The sequence below is a fragment of the Cyprinodon variegatus genome, unplaced genomic scaffold, assembly GCF_000732505.1.
Source record: "Cyprinodon variegatus isolate N-32 unplaced genomic scaffold, C_variegatus-1.0 Scaffold179, whole genome shotgun sequence".
Taxonomy (NCBI): domain Eukaryota; kingdom Metazoa; phylum Chordata; class Actinopteri; order Cyprinodontiformes; family Cyprinodontidae; genus Cyprinodon; species Cyprinodon variegatus.
This window is the reverse complement of record NW_015150632.1, coordinates 1,156,763-1,172,825: the sequence shown is the minus strand read 5'-3', so window position 1 is coordinate 1,172,825 and position 16,063 is coordinate 1,156,763. Positions and strand designations below refer to the sequence as shown.

The window sequence follows — 16,063 nt, the reverse complement described above, 5'->3', positions numbered from 1 at the left end:
ACAGATTTTCTTTGGAATTTAGAGCAAAACTACAATTTTCTTTTTGCTGAAGCAACTCTTTATGTTGGGTTAAATGAATCCTGATCACTGAGGCCAAAAGGTTTTGGTTCTAAACAAACAGCTGGTTTCATCTGCTGTCATAAAAACAACCTTGTTCCATTTAGAGAAAATGACACCAGAGCATAAGCTGTCGCTACCGTGTCCCACTGTGTTTATGGTGTTTTCTTAATACGCAGCAGTGCTCACATTGTCATCACCCTTTTATTCTGTTGTAGTCTTAAGCTTTAAACTAAACGGTAACTTTATTTTTATGTCATTATCTTGTTGTTTTAATCTGATTTACTGACCACTTTATCTGTAACTTTACAAAAAAAATGCTTGTTGAACTCAATTTCATCACAACTAAGGCTGAAAAAACGAATTAATTGATAATCATTATTGGTGATTGAAGCTGACAGAGGAGGTAAATGTGAACATGAGGCTGCATCGGGGATCCAATCCCTTCCTGTTTGCTGTGATGATGGTTGACGGACAAAATGCAGGAAACTGCTTGGATTAGGATGTTTACAGATGATATTGTGATCTGTGAGGAGAACAGGAAACAGGTAGAGGAGCATCTAGAGAGATGGAGATTTGAACTGAAAAGACGAGGAATGAAGGCTGGCGAGACAGAAGGCGTGTTTAAGATTGAGAGCAACCGAAGTGAAACCATGACGTCATAAAGAAACAGAAGTAAAGGCTGAGCAACATATATAAAGACTCTAAAACACCCAAAACTGTAAGCCAGGCCTATACTAACAGAACACATGTATGGAAGATTAAAAATATTCAATGTGTTCACAAACTCTCCATCCAGAACTACTTATGAGCATTAAACTCACTTTCTTTCAATTAATTAATCAACTTTTTTTAAGCTGAAAAAATTGTGTATTGATTTATGTCTAACTACTTATAAATTACATAAATTAGGGCTTATTAAAATTATTAAAAGCCGTGGTTATAATAAAAACTGGAAGTATTAATCCAAGGATAAAGGATAAAAATTAAGATACTCTTAGTAAAAAGTCTCTCTTCAAATGTTATTGGACGATATCTGCTTTAATATGGCGCTCTATTCTTTGTCAGTCTAATTTATTTACTAAAAGACAGTTAATAAAGCATTTTCATCATAGTTTTATCGGCAAATATCTTTTTTTGGTTTAAACTTTTTTTAATTTTTCAATTATGAATAATAGTTTGTTTAACGTTTCCCTTAAGGGATTATTTATTCATTTGTTTTTGTTTTTTTATATCAGTGCTGTTCCTTATTTTATTTGAATGATTTTGTAATGATTTTTAAGCAGCTGTTCCCTGACTGATACTTCTGATCCAACCTGCCTGCAGACTGTTGCTTTAGCTGAAGGATGCAAAAAAGCAAAAGTCAGCTGAACTTTAATTCTGGTAATCGTCATTTGTGTGCCAAAGAAGAGTAAATATTGAAATTAGATCAAAAGGTGTGTAAAACCAATTATTTGTCTAAGGTTGTGCACTCGTATGTGACAAGGTTACCGCATGTCTTGTTTATCTTTTTGTTGCCTAAAAGATCAGCTGATTTACCCGGATTAAATATCATAAAAAATAAATTCCCCAAATCATCAGGTGTTTAAACAGAGGTGTGTGCTCTCCTGAAAGTCGATTTATCAGAAGTGTTCTCTGTCTCTCTTCCCTCATACCAACCAGTCCACAACTGGACCATGGAGGACACGGTGCAGTGGTTGAAGGAGTCGGTGGAGCTGCCGCAGTACGAGAAGAACTTCCGGGACTTCAGAGTCACGGGGAACACGTTACCTCGGTCAGTACCGCCTGGAGCAACTGGTCTGTCATCCCTGCTCTGTTTCAGTGACCCTCAGACAACAACAAAAAATAAATACTTTAGGATATTTAGGTTTGATTTTTGCTGCCTTGGATCCAGTGTGAACATTAGCGTTGGTGATTTGTAGCCTGTACTCTGCTGCCATCTGCTGGTTAGAAAAATGCAACACAGGAAAAATGTTAGAGATGTGAGGAATTACACATTCCTCATAGTTTGAAAATTTCTGACATTCAGTACATGCAGCACAATCCTTCCCACTTCTTCATAAAAGAATTCACTCAATCATAAGTTTCAACCTTCAATCTAGTGTGGCGTGGATGAAGTTGTTATTTAAAGGCTGTCGTTAAATAAACGTCAGCAGGACATGTGCAACGTGAGCCGCCACAGACTGCATGTACTGAGGGAGGAACTGTAACAGGGCCGAGGTGGCGGGTTAATGAGGGGCTCTGATATTTCTGCAGTGAGCTGACTCATGAAGTGATGTCATAACCAGAGCGTGGTCTGAGATACTCCAGCCGCTGATGGCCCGTCCACCTGTTGTTGGTCCAGTGTGTCTGTACAGAATGTTAAACATCCCCTCCCATGATTTACAGCTGGATTCAGACTAAAGAGAGATATGAAATCCATCACATTTTGATGATAAACCATGCTCTCTGCGTTTCAGAATAGCGGCGAACGAACCGTCGTTTATGTCGATGCAGTTGAAGATATTGGATCAGCGGCATAAACAAAAGCTAAACCTGAAGGCGCTCGACGCGGTGCTGTTTGGGCCTCCTCTCCGTAAGTACGGCTAAGCTTTGAAGGCAGCGGAGCACGGCGGTTTTCATCTCCGCTCACTCCTCCGTCTCCTGCAGGTCAGCAGCACAACTGGGTGAAAGACTTTGTCCTGATGGTTTCCATTGTGATCGGTGTGGGAGGCTGCTGGTTCGCCTACATCCAGAACAAGTCCAGTAAGGTGCACATTTCTCAGATGATGAAGGATCTGGAGAGCCTTCAGAACGCTGAGCAGAGCTTGATGGAGCTGCAGAGTCGGTAAGAAGACAAAGCAGACCAGATAGTGGGACACGATTATATGTATATTTTCATAACCATTAAATCGTTTAGACTTCTGTGGATTTTATTGGGATGTTATGACACACCAACGCAAAGTAGTAAATTTATGAAATGTGGAAGAAGAGGACACATAAGTTGTAGTTGATAAATATTCACTCTCATTCACTTTACTTCCAAAGTGTATGTGTAATTTCACCTCAGGATAAATCCAGCCTTCCATCGAAAAGTAGAGAACAAACCAGCATCCTAAAGACCAAATAGCAGACAGGTTTGGCTGAAGGTTGCATAAAAAAATAATGCCAATAAAGCAATGACTGTGTTAAAACTCTGTCCTGACCCCTAAAGAGAGCATTATATAGGGATTCCAAACATTTTATGTGCGTTTCAGGAGTAGTGGAATCAAAATTTTTCACTACAGAAAAGTAGTGTACATTTATGGTAATTAGATGAGCAGATATATCCCAGAGTGCTCTGCAAGAGCTAGCCACACAAAGCATCATAGGATTTGTTTTAGGTGTGAGAGGGAACAAAGATGGCGCAGGCACTGTGCAGGGAGCCGGAGTCGCATGACCAAAGGGAGCGAAAAGTAGTGTTAACTCAGTTCACTATAAAGGATTAAGGCAATATCCCATCATTTCTCACATCATCCACCTAAAAAGACAAGAGCGTTATTCAGAGAAGCAGCCAAGAAACTATTAGTAACTCTGGAGGAGCTGTCGATCAGCAGCTCAGGTGGGAGAATCTCTCAACAGAACAGCTGCTAGCTGCTATATAAAGCTGTAGAATATATTTCATTGAATTCGTCATCACAGTATCAATGTGTGCAATATCTCAATTCTAAAGTACTGTTTTCAAGAAATATTTGGAAGGAAGTTCAAGGTCAAACACCATGCATGAAAACTTTCCAAAGGTTTTCCTTTATGCTCATTGCATGTTAAGGGGCTGAGATGCTAAGGCTCACAAAGACCATTGAAGCCAAGGGATATCTTTATCTCTATATCCAGCAGTAGTATCATAGTTACATTACCTTCATTGAACACTGGTAGGGAGAAAGAAATAAGAAGCCCTGAAGCAAATAGGTGGAGGGAGGTTGGAGGCTTTTTCAATACTGGTACTGCCTTTTTTCAGCCCTGATCAGGAGTAGGTTCAATCAAGACATAACAAAACATTTTGAAAACTGGTGGGGTGGAGTAGAGCCTGGCCAAATGGAGCTGGTGGAAAAGGGGCATATCAGTACACATCATGGTCCAGTTAAACACAGAGGGGTCAGTGTTACGTAGGGTTGTCACAATACTAAAAATCCAAACTTGAAAGCAGAGAACATAAAGTTATGGGTTGAACTAACAAAAACTGCAGAATGGGAGAATAGAGATTTAATGATGTAAAGTGGTCCCCTTGTCCTTCAGCACTCTAACCCTCTAGCAGCATAATTATACAGATAGCTCAGGATAACTTGAATTTAACTAAATCAGTATGTATCCCTGTGATGGATTGGCGACCTGTCCAGGGTGTGCCCCGCCTTTCGCCCGTAGACAGCTGGAGGTAGGCACCAGCAACCCTCGTGACCCCCCTTGGGATTAAGCGTGTCAGATAATGGATGGATGGATGGATAGTATGTATACAGATTCAGTGTTTGGGTATCAATACCTAACACTAGTGTTATCTTGTTTCAATGTTTATGTTCAGCAAAAACAGGAAGTTAGTAGGGTTGTAGGGTTGAGGTAATACCTTTTATCGATGTTTGTGTTCAAATAGTCCAGGCTGTGGCTAACAGATTACCATAGACACCCTCCATATAATCCAACAGAGCTTGAGTTTGTTTTACAGGAAGGACAGGATATGAATTTCATAACCTAAATGCAGAAACTGCAGTACAAGGTGGTTATATAGGGATATTTCTTAGGGGCAAACCTATGTCGCACGTTTCTGGTTTATATTTGTTACAAATATGAAAGCCGTTTGTTATTTTCTTTTTTTTTTTCACAGTAAAGCATGATAGTATGTGTGTCTTTAACATAAAACACATTAAAGTGGAAAAAAGTAAAGTTTGTTGAGATCTTTTAGAAGGCCTTTCTGCTTGTCTTCCAGGCTGGAAAAAGCTCAGGAGGAGAACCGGACCGTCGCCGTGGAGAAAGAGAACCTTGAGCAGAAGATGAGGGACGAGATCATCGATGCCAAGAAGGAGGCTCACCGGCTGCGAGAACTGCGAGAGGGTGCAGAGTGCGAGCTAAGCCGGCTCAAATATGCAGAAGAGGAGCTCGTGCAGGTGAAAGCATCCTGAAGGGTTACAGTCCCATAGCTTCATTATCAGTGAAAAAAAAAGAGAAAATGGCTTAGGACGTTTAGTTCAATACACCATAAATGTGTGGAAACATGACTTATTGCATATGGAAATGACTATTTAATTCACTTGATATGGTTTGCATATTCTTCACTATCTTTTGAATGATGCATTTAATTTCAAATCGGGGGAAAGTCTTGAATCTGGGACAGAGCTTAATATAGATGTAAATGTATTCATCACTGCCTGAACCAACCAAAATTGAAAAGATTAGTTTTATATTTTCTGCTTTAAACTTTCATTTCATTTGCAGAAATACCTGCTTAGCATATTTATTCACCTTTTATGAGGAACTAAAGCAGGGAAGTGTCTCAGAGTGTCTCAGTCCATCAGCTCTGTCCTTGGATTGGATTCAGGATTGATTTTTCACTAATCGCGTCAGAACATTTAAACCGTTTGGGATTTACCAAACAATGACCTCTGCTGCGTTTTACATGCATTTCCCTGTAAAGTCAAGCCTAACGTATCATGTTCCAGGTCCGAAAGGCTCTGAAGCGGGCGGAGAAGGAGATGCAGTCCGAGCGTTCGGTCCCTGAGGCCCTGCAGAAATGGCTGCAGCTCACACACGAGGTGGAAGTCCAGTACTACAACATCAAGAAACAGAGCGCAGAGTTTCAACTTTACGTCGCCAAAGACGAGGTGATCTATCCGCTTTTAAACTGCCTCTGGCAGCACAGATTAAAGTCATTTTGGGCATCTGTATCTCATCAGTTCAAAGAGATTTGCTCCTAATTTGACAAACTATTCAGTTTATCTGCTGTGAAAGGTTTGCAACAATCCTAATTTATTTACATTTAATAGCATTGAGTCCCGACACAATGCTCAAGGCGCTTTACAGTCAATTCAATCCAGTTTGGTTAAAAACAAGTTATCTAAGGCAGTGTTTCCCAACTGGGGATACGCATACCCCTAGTGGTCCGCGAGTGTATTGCAAAGGGTACTTGAAAATATTTTATTTCTTAGGTTGTAAAGAAAAAAAATAGGGCTGGGATTTGTTTTTATGTTGCTTTTTAAATTTGAGATAGAAAGCATAAAATTACAAAAGATAAATCCTCAAATTAAGATAGATAGATGGATATTCTATCTATAAAAAGGATCAAAAATGCAAAATTAGATAAAAAAAATAAAAAACCCAGCCCTTCAAGAGGCCTTAAAATGTCTAATGGCAGCCGGGACAAAAAATCTGCTTCTCACAGAGATCAATCTTTAAATAGTCTTTATTTCAGTTATTGTACGTTCCACTTTTGGACAATCATCAATATTTTTGACTGAGAGGGGTTACTCATGGTAAGACAAAATGCCCAAAAGGGTACACAAGTCTAAAAAGGTTGAGAACCACTAATCTAAGAAAACCCAGGAGGTTGGATTCAATTTCTAGAGGAGTAAGTTTCTTTTACTGGTCTGTTTAATCTCTTTCTCCTAATGTATCACTAACATTCCCTCGAGTTGAAGCTAACTGAACGGTGAACAGAGCTATCAGAGAGCTATCCTGATCAGAGTTCATGGTTCTAGGAGCTACTTTTACTTCCTCAGGTCCTTAAAATAGCAAAACGGACCCAAATCATAACGCTGACGCTGTCTTATTCTGTTTGCTCCAATATTTTAGTAAAATGCTGCAGTTCCAATTCTTCGCTCTGTTGCTCCTCTGGATATTTTCCCAGAAGTCTTTGGGTTATTTAAGTCAGCAGGAGTTTTGGTCTCAGTTCTCACATAAAAACTGCTTTTGCTCAGTTTCTTTCTCTCTGTAGATCCATGAACACTGAAGGCATAAGGCACTAGGTTCAATGTAGCCCAAAAGGCTGAGTAAAGACACTACAAACTGTAGCGCATCTGTTGCTTCTAAATATGTTATATATTATTGATGTCTGTCTAGTTCTATGATGATAAAACCTTCACCTCTGTAATGAGTTAAATCATATTCCAAAAAAACCTTCTCTCTATAATCCTGTTGCTTTTAACAGCATTTTTTATTCTGTTCATCTTGTTTCTGTTATTTTGAGGGTTAACAGGTTTCTGCTGGTTGGGAATGAAATAAGTTGAAACCCAATAATTGCTGTTGTTTATGGCAGCCTTTAGCCGCTGTAGAAAGGTCAGTAATTTGGTCTAAATGTGTTTCTTTTTTTCATTTCCTCTTGTTTCAGGCAGAGAAAATAAAAAAGAAAAGAGGTTCTGTGTTTGGAACCCTTCATGTTGCTCACAGCTCATCCCTGGATGAGGTGGACCACAAGATACTGGAAGCAAAGTAAGAGACACACCTACTTCCTGTGGGAAGTCTTCAATATATCTGATCAGGATCATTTATTGTAACCCAACTCTATCAGCAAAGCCTGAGGTTTGTTTGTGTAGATGCGAACAATGCAGATTAATGGGGCAGAACAAAACCCTCTCTTCCAAATGCCTAAATCAAACATCACAGCTGTTCTGTAAAGGAGAACATTCCATCTCTAGACATCCAAATGTTTCCCAAAAATGTGAATTGAAAAGGGAAACTTTAGATTTTTAGATGTAAACAACTTAAACTCTCAAAACCCGCCCGTTTTAAAGCGTTTACAAATAATAGCTCAGAATGCATGAAAGTTACACTGGTAAAATGTTTACCAATATAGACATGTTAGACATCGTTTCTAGATTCTCCACAGTTCAACCTAGTTCATTTTATGGACATAGAGAGCACCAAAGCACAATTATAGCAGCATGTCGAAATGTAGCATGACAGACCAGCTACAACAAGCAAGAATGTCTTTATTACTGCTGTTCAAAGAAATACTTTTCGAGAGAATAAAAAAAAAAAACAACTTTGAGTCATGTTTGAACTGATGCAGCTTGGTCGTTTTACTCACCCAATTTTCATGTATATATTCAGAAAATTAGAAGGTGTCAGCTTTCAAATCATGTATCACACATGTAATTTTGGCTTACAGTTCCTCAGTTATTTGCTTTTCCATTTGCGTATGCAAAATAGGCAAATTTCCCAGAAATTAGGTAAACATTAAGAGGTTAAAAAAGCACGTATCCTTTGAACCCCAGGTTGTTTCTAACATGTCTGTAAAGTGCCTGGTTCTGTCATAAAACGAGACATATGGACCCAGTATTCAAGGTGAGACAGCCAGTAGGAAAGTTCAAAACGTTAATTAACACAAAAACAAACAGACAGAACTGAAGTGCAGGGCTGTGGAACTGCAACCACAGTGACTGCAGGGGCTGGGCGCAACCCATCACTGATTCTGTAGGGAGAAACCCAGGTAAGTGACCATGATCATCTGACAGCATAGGATTATCAGAGTGAGTCACTTACCTGGTTTAAAAGTTCAGTCCATTCTCTGCGTACAAGGCAGGGTCCATCCGATGGACTGAGATCCAGGAGTCCTCAGCTCGCCAAAGGGTTAGGATCCACACAGGAAAAGACAGAAACAGGGTTCCAGGAATCCACAGAGCGTTCAGGCCGGGTCCAGAAGCGTGCCCACACAGACACGCACAGATGCAGATAAGCACGCTCAGAAACAGACGAGCAGGCTCAGTGGTTGAGAGAACAGAGACGAGACGTTGTTACAGGATTTCTGCAGGACTTCAAACTGGTCTCCTCATAGGAGCCATACTTACGGGAATAAAACCGACCCTCACCGTGTTTCAAACCAAAACCCTGAGGGCACCACGGAGAAGGGCCAGAACAGGATCAGAAGACGAGACAAGCACGAAACTTCTCAACCCACTTTCTGCCAGGAACCAGGACATGAATCAGGGAATAAACTAAAATTACCCCAAAAAAAACCAAACAGAAAACAAATAATGATCTGGCCCCGATCGCTCAGGCTGAACCGAATATAAAGGACTTAATGCAGGTGGATGAGATAAGTGATAATTGGAAAACCAGGAAGAGATAGGGGCAGGTTAGTGAAATGAACAATTAAGCTGAGCCATCAGGGCAGATCATTTTATTCACAGTGCCATGAGGTTTTGGCAGCTTTGGTGACACCTTTAAAGCCCTCTTGTTTCTCTTGTAGAAATACCAGTTTATGGTCCATTTAATCACCAACCACTGGTTTGCAAATTAGACCATGCCTTCTGGATGAGGTTATTTAGAGATCTTTTGATTTCTAGGTTCAAAGAATGGCTCAGTTCTTCAAACAGCAAAGGAAAAGACAGGGAAACATGAAAGTGGAGTGTTCAGAGTGGCTCCTTGTTAGGCTTAGGGTTCAGTATTAGAAGGACGAATCTGTGCCACAAAAACAAAACAACCGCTTCCTCTTTAGTGCATCTTAGAGTGGGATCTTTGCTGGTTTTTGTGCTAAGGGCTCCTCTTCCGTTCTTTGTATCTTTGCAGGAAAAGTCTGTCAGAAGTGACAGCATGCCTGAGGGAGCGGCTCCACCGCTGGCACCAGATAGAGAAGCTCTGTGGCTTCCCCGTCGTCAATAATTCAGGTCTGCCCAGCCTGACGGCCAGCCTCTACTCAGACCACAGCTGGGTGGTCATGCCCCGCGTCTCTGTCCCTCCGTACCCCATCGCGGGCGGGGTTGACGACCTGGACGAGGACACGCCTCCCATCATTCCACAGTTCTCCAGTGAGAACGCCTCCATTTATTTAATATTATCTCAGCTATATCCTGTGCTCCACAACCACCTCCAATCTTTTGATTTTTTGTTTGTAATTCACCAGCAGCCACATTGATCCGGCCGCCGCTGACCCGAAACAGCAGCCTGTGCCGCTCCCGTCGAAGCGTCCTGAGCCAGCAGTCCTCGCTGATGTCCCCGGACCCGGACCTGCTATCCATGGCCGGCTCGTCCCTCTCCTATCGCCCCGACGCAGACGAAGAACAGTTAATGTTCAGCGTGGATAGGAGGGGGTATGTAGCGGTGGCCAGAACGGCGTGGAATGGTTTTACAGTTTGGACTAACAGGTGTTTGATTCAGACACGGGGGGTCACAGAGTTTGTTCATCGATCTGGTTTCTACTCCAGTTTCCTCTGAAAGATGAACTAAATTAATAAAACAGCTCGGTTGTTATCCTCCTGTCAGCATTATCTACTAATCTAAGCCTGCAAGGTTCAATCAGCTCATTATTTATTTATTTTCACCAACAGATTTTACCCAAATTTAAAGATTTACGTACATTTATTAAATATATTTAAAAAAAATCAACATTTACTTTAAAAAAAAAAAGTCATTTTAACACAAATCTTAATGAAATAAAATTGACTTGGTGCATATTCATTTGTACAATAAAGCTTATTTCTAAAAGAAAATTTTATTTTTGAAAGAAGCAAAGGTGATGTCATTTTAAACTGAAGATTGGAGATATAATAGATAGTACAATAAATAAAAGATACACATTTTAAAAATTATTTCCAAAGCAAAAAATATAATTTTACTGTCAAATATTGTTTTGTTTGGTAATCAGAGGGAGAAAAAAATGTCTCTCAAAAACGTATTTCTCTGTCAAAACCTTAGTCTTTGATCTCGATTCAGGATTTTTCTCTCGATGTAAAAAACGTGATATGGGTCGACCTGTGTTCCTATTGGCCAGCCTCAACAGAATAGACAGCTGATTGGTGATTATAGCTCCATTTACACTATTCCCTGAAAACCGATCCTTGCCAAGCTTGGATCAGTTTAACCGTGCTGAATTTGGATCGGTTAACCGTGCCGAGCTTGGATCGGTTAACTGTGCCGAATTTGGATCAGTTAACCCCGAATATGGATCAGTTAACCGTGCAGAGCTTGGATCAGTTTAACCGTGCCGAGGTTGGATCGGTTAACCGTGCCGAGCTTGAATCGGTTAACCGTGCCGAGTTGGGGTTCCTTATGACCATTCACACATCACACTAGCACGGTTCCTTCCCTCCTAGTGGTGATCTATGGTACTACTGCTCTCTAGAAGTAAATAAGCAAACCAACATGGCGGCACCCGTATCATTCAGGAAGTTTGCAGAGAGTCATGCAAAAAAGGCAGCCTTTGGTGAATTTAGTTGACAGAGTCAGCTTTTGGGAATACGAAAAACAATGGTCTAATTAGGGTTCACAGACGCAGGAAGCGACAGATGCTGAGGTTCATCACACTGCTAAGCAGAATCATTAATTGGAATCGTGTGGCACGGTAGGGAAGCTAGTATTTTAATGAATGTCTGAAGTTTCATAATTACGGAGGCTGACTGTAAGGAGACAACGCGGTCTGCTCATGCGATCTGTTATCTGAGAACCGAGTCTGAACTGAACCGCGCCGAGCCCTACTGATGAACTAGTATCATGTTAGTGCGGTTCGGTTGTGTCTGGCACAGTCCGGATCAGTTTGCTTGTCATTTACACTTAACAGTTATCTCGGTTAAGGTGCTGGAACCGATTTTGTCACGGTTTGGTAGGAACGTTCCGGTTGGGCCGCTCCTCGCCTGGAATGTGGACCATAGCTTAATGCTGTACTGTGTTTCTAAGTGTTTTAATGTCTATTTTCCACCTAATGTCACCAATCAGCAGCTATTCTGTTGAGACTGGCCAATAGGAACACAGGTCGATCCATGACACGTTTTTCACATTGAAAAATCCTGAATCGACAGCAAAGACTTAGGTTTTTTTAAGACAGACGAGAAAAAAAAATAGTTGAGAAAGTATCTATTTTTAAAAGGAATTTTTTTCACAAAAACATTACAAAATTAAGAACTATTTAAGATTACAATTATATTTTAAGAGAGATTCTTTCCCCTGGAGATAATTTTCCAAATTTTAATTTATCATTTATTTATCCTATCACTAAATATTTTCTCTTAAAGATTTTTCTTCAGCCTCAAATAGCATCAGTTTTTGCTATCAGTGGGATTTTTTTCCCCCTCTCCAATATATTTATTTTAATTTCCAATATTTTTCCCTTTAAGGTCTCCTTTTTTTCTTGATTTTTAATGAAAGCACAAAAATAGCTCTATAATTGTTAGGCAATTTAAACAGTAAACTTTATGTATTTTACATCTAATTGGTATTTATTTTGAGCAACTATACTTTATTATTACTAAATACATAAACCTGAAAGTTTTGCATTTTAAATAAATAAGGTATTTTAAATCATTTATAGTTTATTTAATCTGTTTTAGGTGTATGAATTATCTTAAAAATAATTAATGGGAATTTGGTGTGTAATAAAAATACAGGAATGTTAACTTTTAGGTGAAATAATTAGAAACAGTGCTGCTCAACATGCAGAATATAAAAATAATTTACAATGAACCTTTCTGACAATATGAAGCAGGCTAAATCATTCTTAGACAGAAAAAATGCAGGAAAAGATGAAAAAAAATCGAAGACATTTATTAGTTTAAAAATGTTTCCACAAAAAGTCTTTATTTTGGGTTTGGATGAATTATTGGCATTGATAACTAATAGGGCGACAGTTTAAAGATTGAATTCTACAGCAGGACAGAAGGTTTATTGGAGGTAAAGGAGCTCTAGCCCGACCTTAACAGAGTAGTTATGTTTACTCACATTTATTCTGAATGCTTTAGAGCAGCTGTGCAGCTTCGATTAGCTTCAGAGGCATTTAGTTTATGACCCCAAATGGTTATGAAACTACTTTTGTTCTACTAATATACAGAAATCCTAACTTCACTCATTTTTTCTCAAATTTTACCTGGAAAAATGAGGATAGATCTTTAACAGATACTTTAATTTCAATGTTTTTTTTGTTCTTAAAGTTGTTGCAGGCTGTAAACAGCTTTAATGTGTGTATATTGTAAGATTTATTAACATTAATTTGTACATAGGTTGTGTTTTTGTCAGTGATATGACCCCAATCTTTTGCTCCTCTCCATCAGAGAAGCGGCTCAGGACGGCAGCTCCGACACAGACTCCCTCAGCTCCTCCATGGGCCGCAAGCAGCTGCACTCCCCCTGCGCTCCTGGACAGGACACCCCGTACCGTCGGATCTCCCGCGAGGAGATGCTGCTGCTGGGCCAGAGCAGCCCGGAGCGCCCCGGTTCCACCCACACCACCAGCAGTAGCAGCAGCAGCAGTCTCAGGGACTCCACGCCTCCTCCCATGCCTCCCACGCCGGCCGCCACCCCCTCCAGCCCCCCTTCTACCTCCCCCTCCCCTGCCATGGAGCACCACCCGTTTGCACAGAAAGGCTCGCCCGATCTCACCTGCATCTTGCCCGAGTCCCAAAGCATGCCGCTCTCACAGGGAGGCGCCGCTTCTCCCACAGGGAAGGGCGTCTACAACGGCATCCTGGAGAAGTCCTACAGCTTCGGCCAGCTGCCGGCCAGCATGCTGCCCAACGTGGGGCGCCAGCCGTCCCTCACCTCGCTGGACTCGGAGGGCCGGAGCGTGGGGAGAGATTACAAGCTCCACAGCACCTCCTCCCAGGACTCCTGCGACAACGGAGAGAAAAACAAGCGCTCCTCTAAACTCAAAAGCCTATTTAAGAAGAAAAAATAAAATAAAAACATTCAGAGCGAGAGTGGCGGCAAGAGAGAAAACGTAACTAATAAGAGTTTTATCAGTCGTTTGTCACTGGAAGATAAAACATTTCTTTTTCTCTCCTGGTTTTGCTCCTCGAAGATGGAATGTAGCTCAGCCTGGGTGCCGTCAAACGCCCCTCAGCCTGGTAGCCTTATTTTTCAATAATCCCTTTGTATTTAGTTCTCACAGAGAAAACCCGCACAGGTCAAGGAAGGAGCCGAGGGAAGCTTAAATTCTGCTGGTCTTCTTCTTTATTTTAATTTTTATTTTAGTTTAAACCAAAAAAAGCCTCTCTTAAAGGGTCTAAAGGTGCAGTCTGTACATTTTAGTTTCCAGCTCACAGTGTAGTGTTTCACTGAAGACGTGTAGTGCGGACAAACTCGTTTACTTGACTCATTTCATTCATTCAGATTCAGAAGAAAAAAGAGAATAATCCTGCTAAAATATTGTTGCACTACTGCTTTCTTTCTTTTCGTGGTGGATTTGGGAGAGAGGCGCCGCTCGCGGAGCGACGCGTTTGAATCAAGATGTCGACGTGAAGAGGGGATGCATGAGCGGTCGCCGTGGAAACGCCAAAACGATCCGATGTGCCCTCAGTGCCACTCTTTATGGATGTCTCAACATAAATATATAAATGGAAAATATATATATATATATAAACTGTTTTCACATGATGTTCTTAAAGGTGATTTTAATAGATTTTTAAATTTTAGGCTTTCACTGCAGACTGAAGCCACAACAGTCACTTTATCTGTGTTCATGTCGCCCTTTATTACTTGATTACCTGCATCCTGTAGCCATACAGTTACAAACATCTACATTCTTTGTGTTTTTTTCTTTAAGAAAAAAAAACAAGAAATCCTGCACTTGTTGCCAACATAATCAAGTTTTGTGTAAATTGGCTCAAATGAGTTGGAAAACTATAGATTTATTACTAAGAGTGATGTATCTTATTCATGTATTTTGGGGGTAATTTTGATTGTTTTTAGCTTACAGCTAAAGAAAACTCCAACTTATGAGTATTTTGAAATGTTTTCAAAAGTGTGGTATTGTTTAGTCTTATTTAAGTTGAAGAGAGAGTTTAATTTTCTATAAGATGATACTATTTTTATTTGTTACATAGTCCATAAATAAAAGATTTACAGATACAAAAAAAAACATTTTTATTTTGTTTTATTAAATTGATTTAAATGTAAACACATGCCACATTAAAAAGTAAACAAAAAAAAGTTATATTACCGTTTTGGGACCTGTTTGTGACCTTTGGTGCCTTTTTTTTAAAGGTAAGAGTCAATGCTTTGTTTTCCATTTTGGCATCATACATGGAAAACGAATTTATGTTCAGATTCATTGATGTTGATGCAGATTTTTAAAAAAATAAGTCAGTCCTCCCGTCCCCCCCATTGAATGAGAAATTGATGGCTATGATGAGCATGGTGTTGTTTTATGCTCCGGTTAACAAAAACAAAAAACAGTTTTTATATTTTTTTTATTTAAATATCCGTTATTTTTCAAAAATAGTTAAATGAAATGAAAATTTGTGGAAATCCTGTTTCCATCAGTTTTTCCTTCCACTCAACTTCCCATTAATCTACTTGAACACAGCACTCTCTGGAGATCATTCTTCCTTTTTATCCTATGTTAAACTAAATGTTTTTTTTTAAGCTGTATTTATGGGTTTTCTTTAGCTGTAAGACTTTATAATCAAACTGAACAGATGTGGTCATGTGAGATTTATTACTCTGTTTAATGAATTTATATGAGTTTCACTCTTTGAACTGAATCACTACATTTTGATAGGCCTGTATAACCACATGATTTGTCGGGAAAAGCTGCAGCCAATCAAAAAGCAAAGCAACCAGATTCACCCAGCTGTTTGACTAAAAAAAAAACAACAACAAAACAATCTGCAACGTCAAGCTGTTTGATCCAGATGTGAATGATGCACCATGATCCTGCCTCTCCCCCACCTTCCGATCTCCCCCCCTCCCCCTCTAAGCTCGACCCACGCAATACAGTTCTGCTCGTCACCTTCGGGCTCGCAAACCGAGCGCACTGATGTCAAGAGCTTCACACTGTGATTACTGGCTGTTTCATCCCAGCTCTAGCTGTCACCATGGCGATTTGACCATGTGAAGGTGCTAGAGCAGAATCTAGGAGGCCGATGAGATGAAAATCCGATGGCCTGTTTGAAAAATAGGAAGAAATAAACTTAAAAAATGTTGTTGACAAGTGGAGCACAGAATGAAGGGGATGCAGGACAGGTGCTGTAAGATGATGTGAATGTTTACGGAGAAGAAGGAGGGAGGGGAGGGGTCAGAACATTTTGTGTGTGTGGATATTTGTATACTGTAGAAGAATTAATAAAAAAAAAAAAAAA

General features: G+C 40.1%; 1 protein-coding gene across 4 annotated transcripts in view; it reads left to right on the top strand.

Annotated features, from left to right (window-relative positions):
* The window catches only part of LOC107087310 (stromal interaction molecule 2-like), a 66,111-nt gene extending 51,061 nt beyond the window's left edge, over nucleotides 1-15,050 (top strand). Inside the window, exons 4-12 of one of the 4 annotated variants that reach the window (XM_015378832.1) lie at nucleotides 1,720-1,831; nucleotides 2,517-2,632; nucleotides 2,707-2,884; nucleotides 4,994-5,171; nucleotides 5,724-5,885; nucleotides 7,388-7,488; nucleotides 9,568-9,806; nucleotides 9,905-10,088; nucleotides 13,038-15,050. In XM_015378832.1, the coding sequence (XP_015234318.1) occupies nucleotides 1,720-1,831; nucleotides 2,517-2,632; nucleotides 2,707-2,884; nucleotides 4,994-5,171; nucleotides 5,724-5,885; nucleotides 7,388-7,488; nucleotides 9,568-9,806; nucleotides 9,905-10,088; nucleotides 13,038-13,659 (1,892 nt within the window). In that variant the 3' untranslated portion in view covers nucleotides 13,660-15,050. Of the gene's footprint in view, nucleotides 1-1,719; nucleotides 1,832-2,516; nucleotides 2,633-2,706; nucleotides 2,885-4,993; nucleotides 5,172-5,723; nucleotides 5,886-7,387; nucleotides 7,489-9,567; nucleotides 9,807-9,901; nucleotides 10,143-13,037 lie in introns of all 4 variants that reach the window. The other 3 variants (XM_015378829.1, XM_015378831.1, XM_015378830.1) reach the window with 3 other exon arrangements.
* The last annotated feature ends 1,013 nt before the right edge of the window (nucleotides 15,051-16,063 follow it).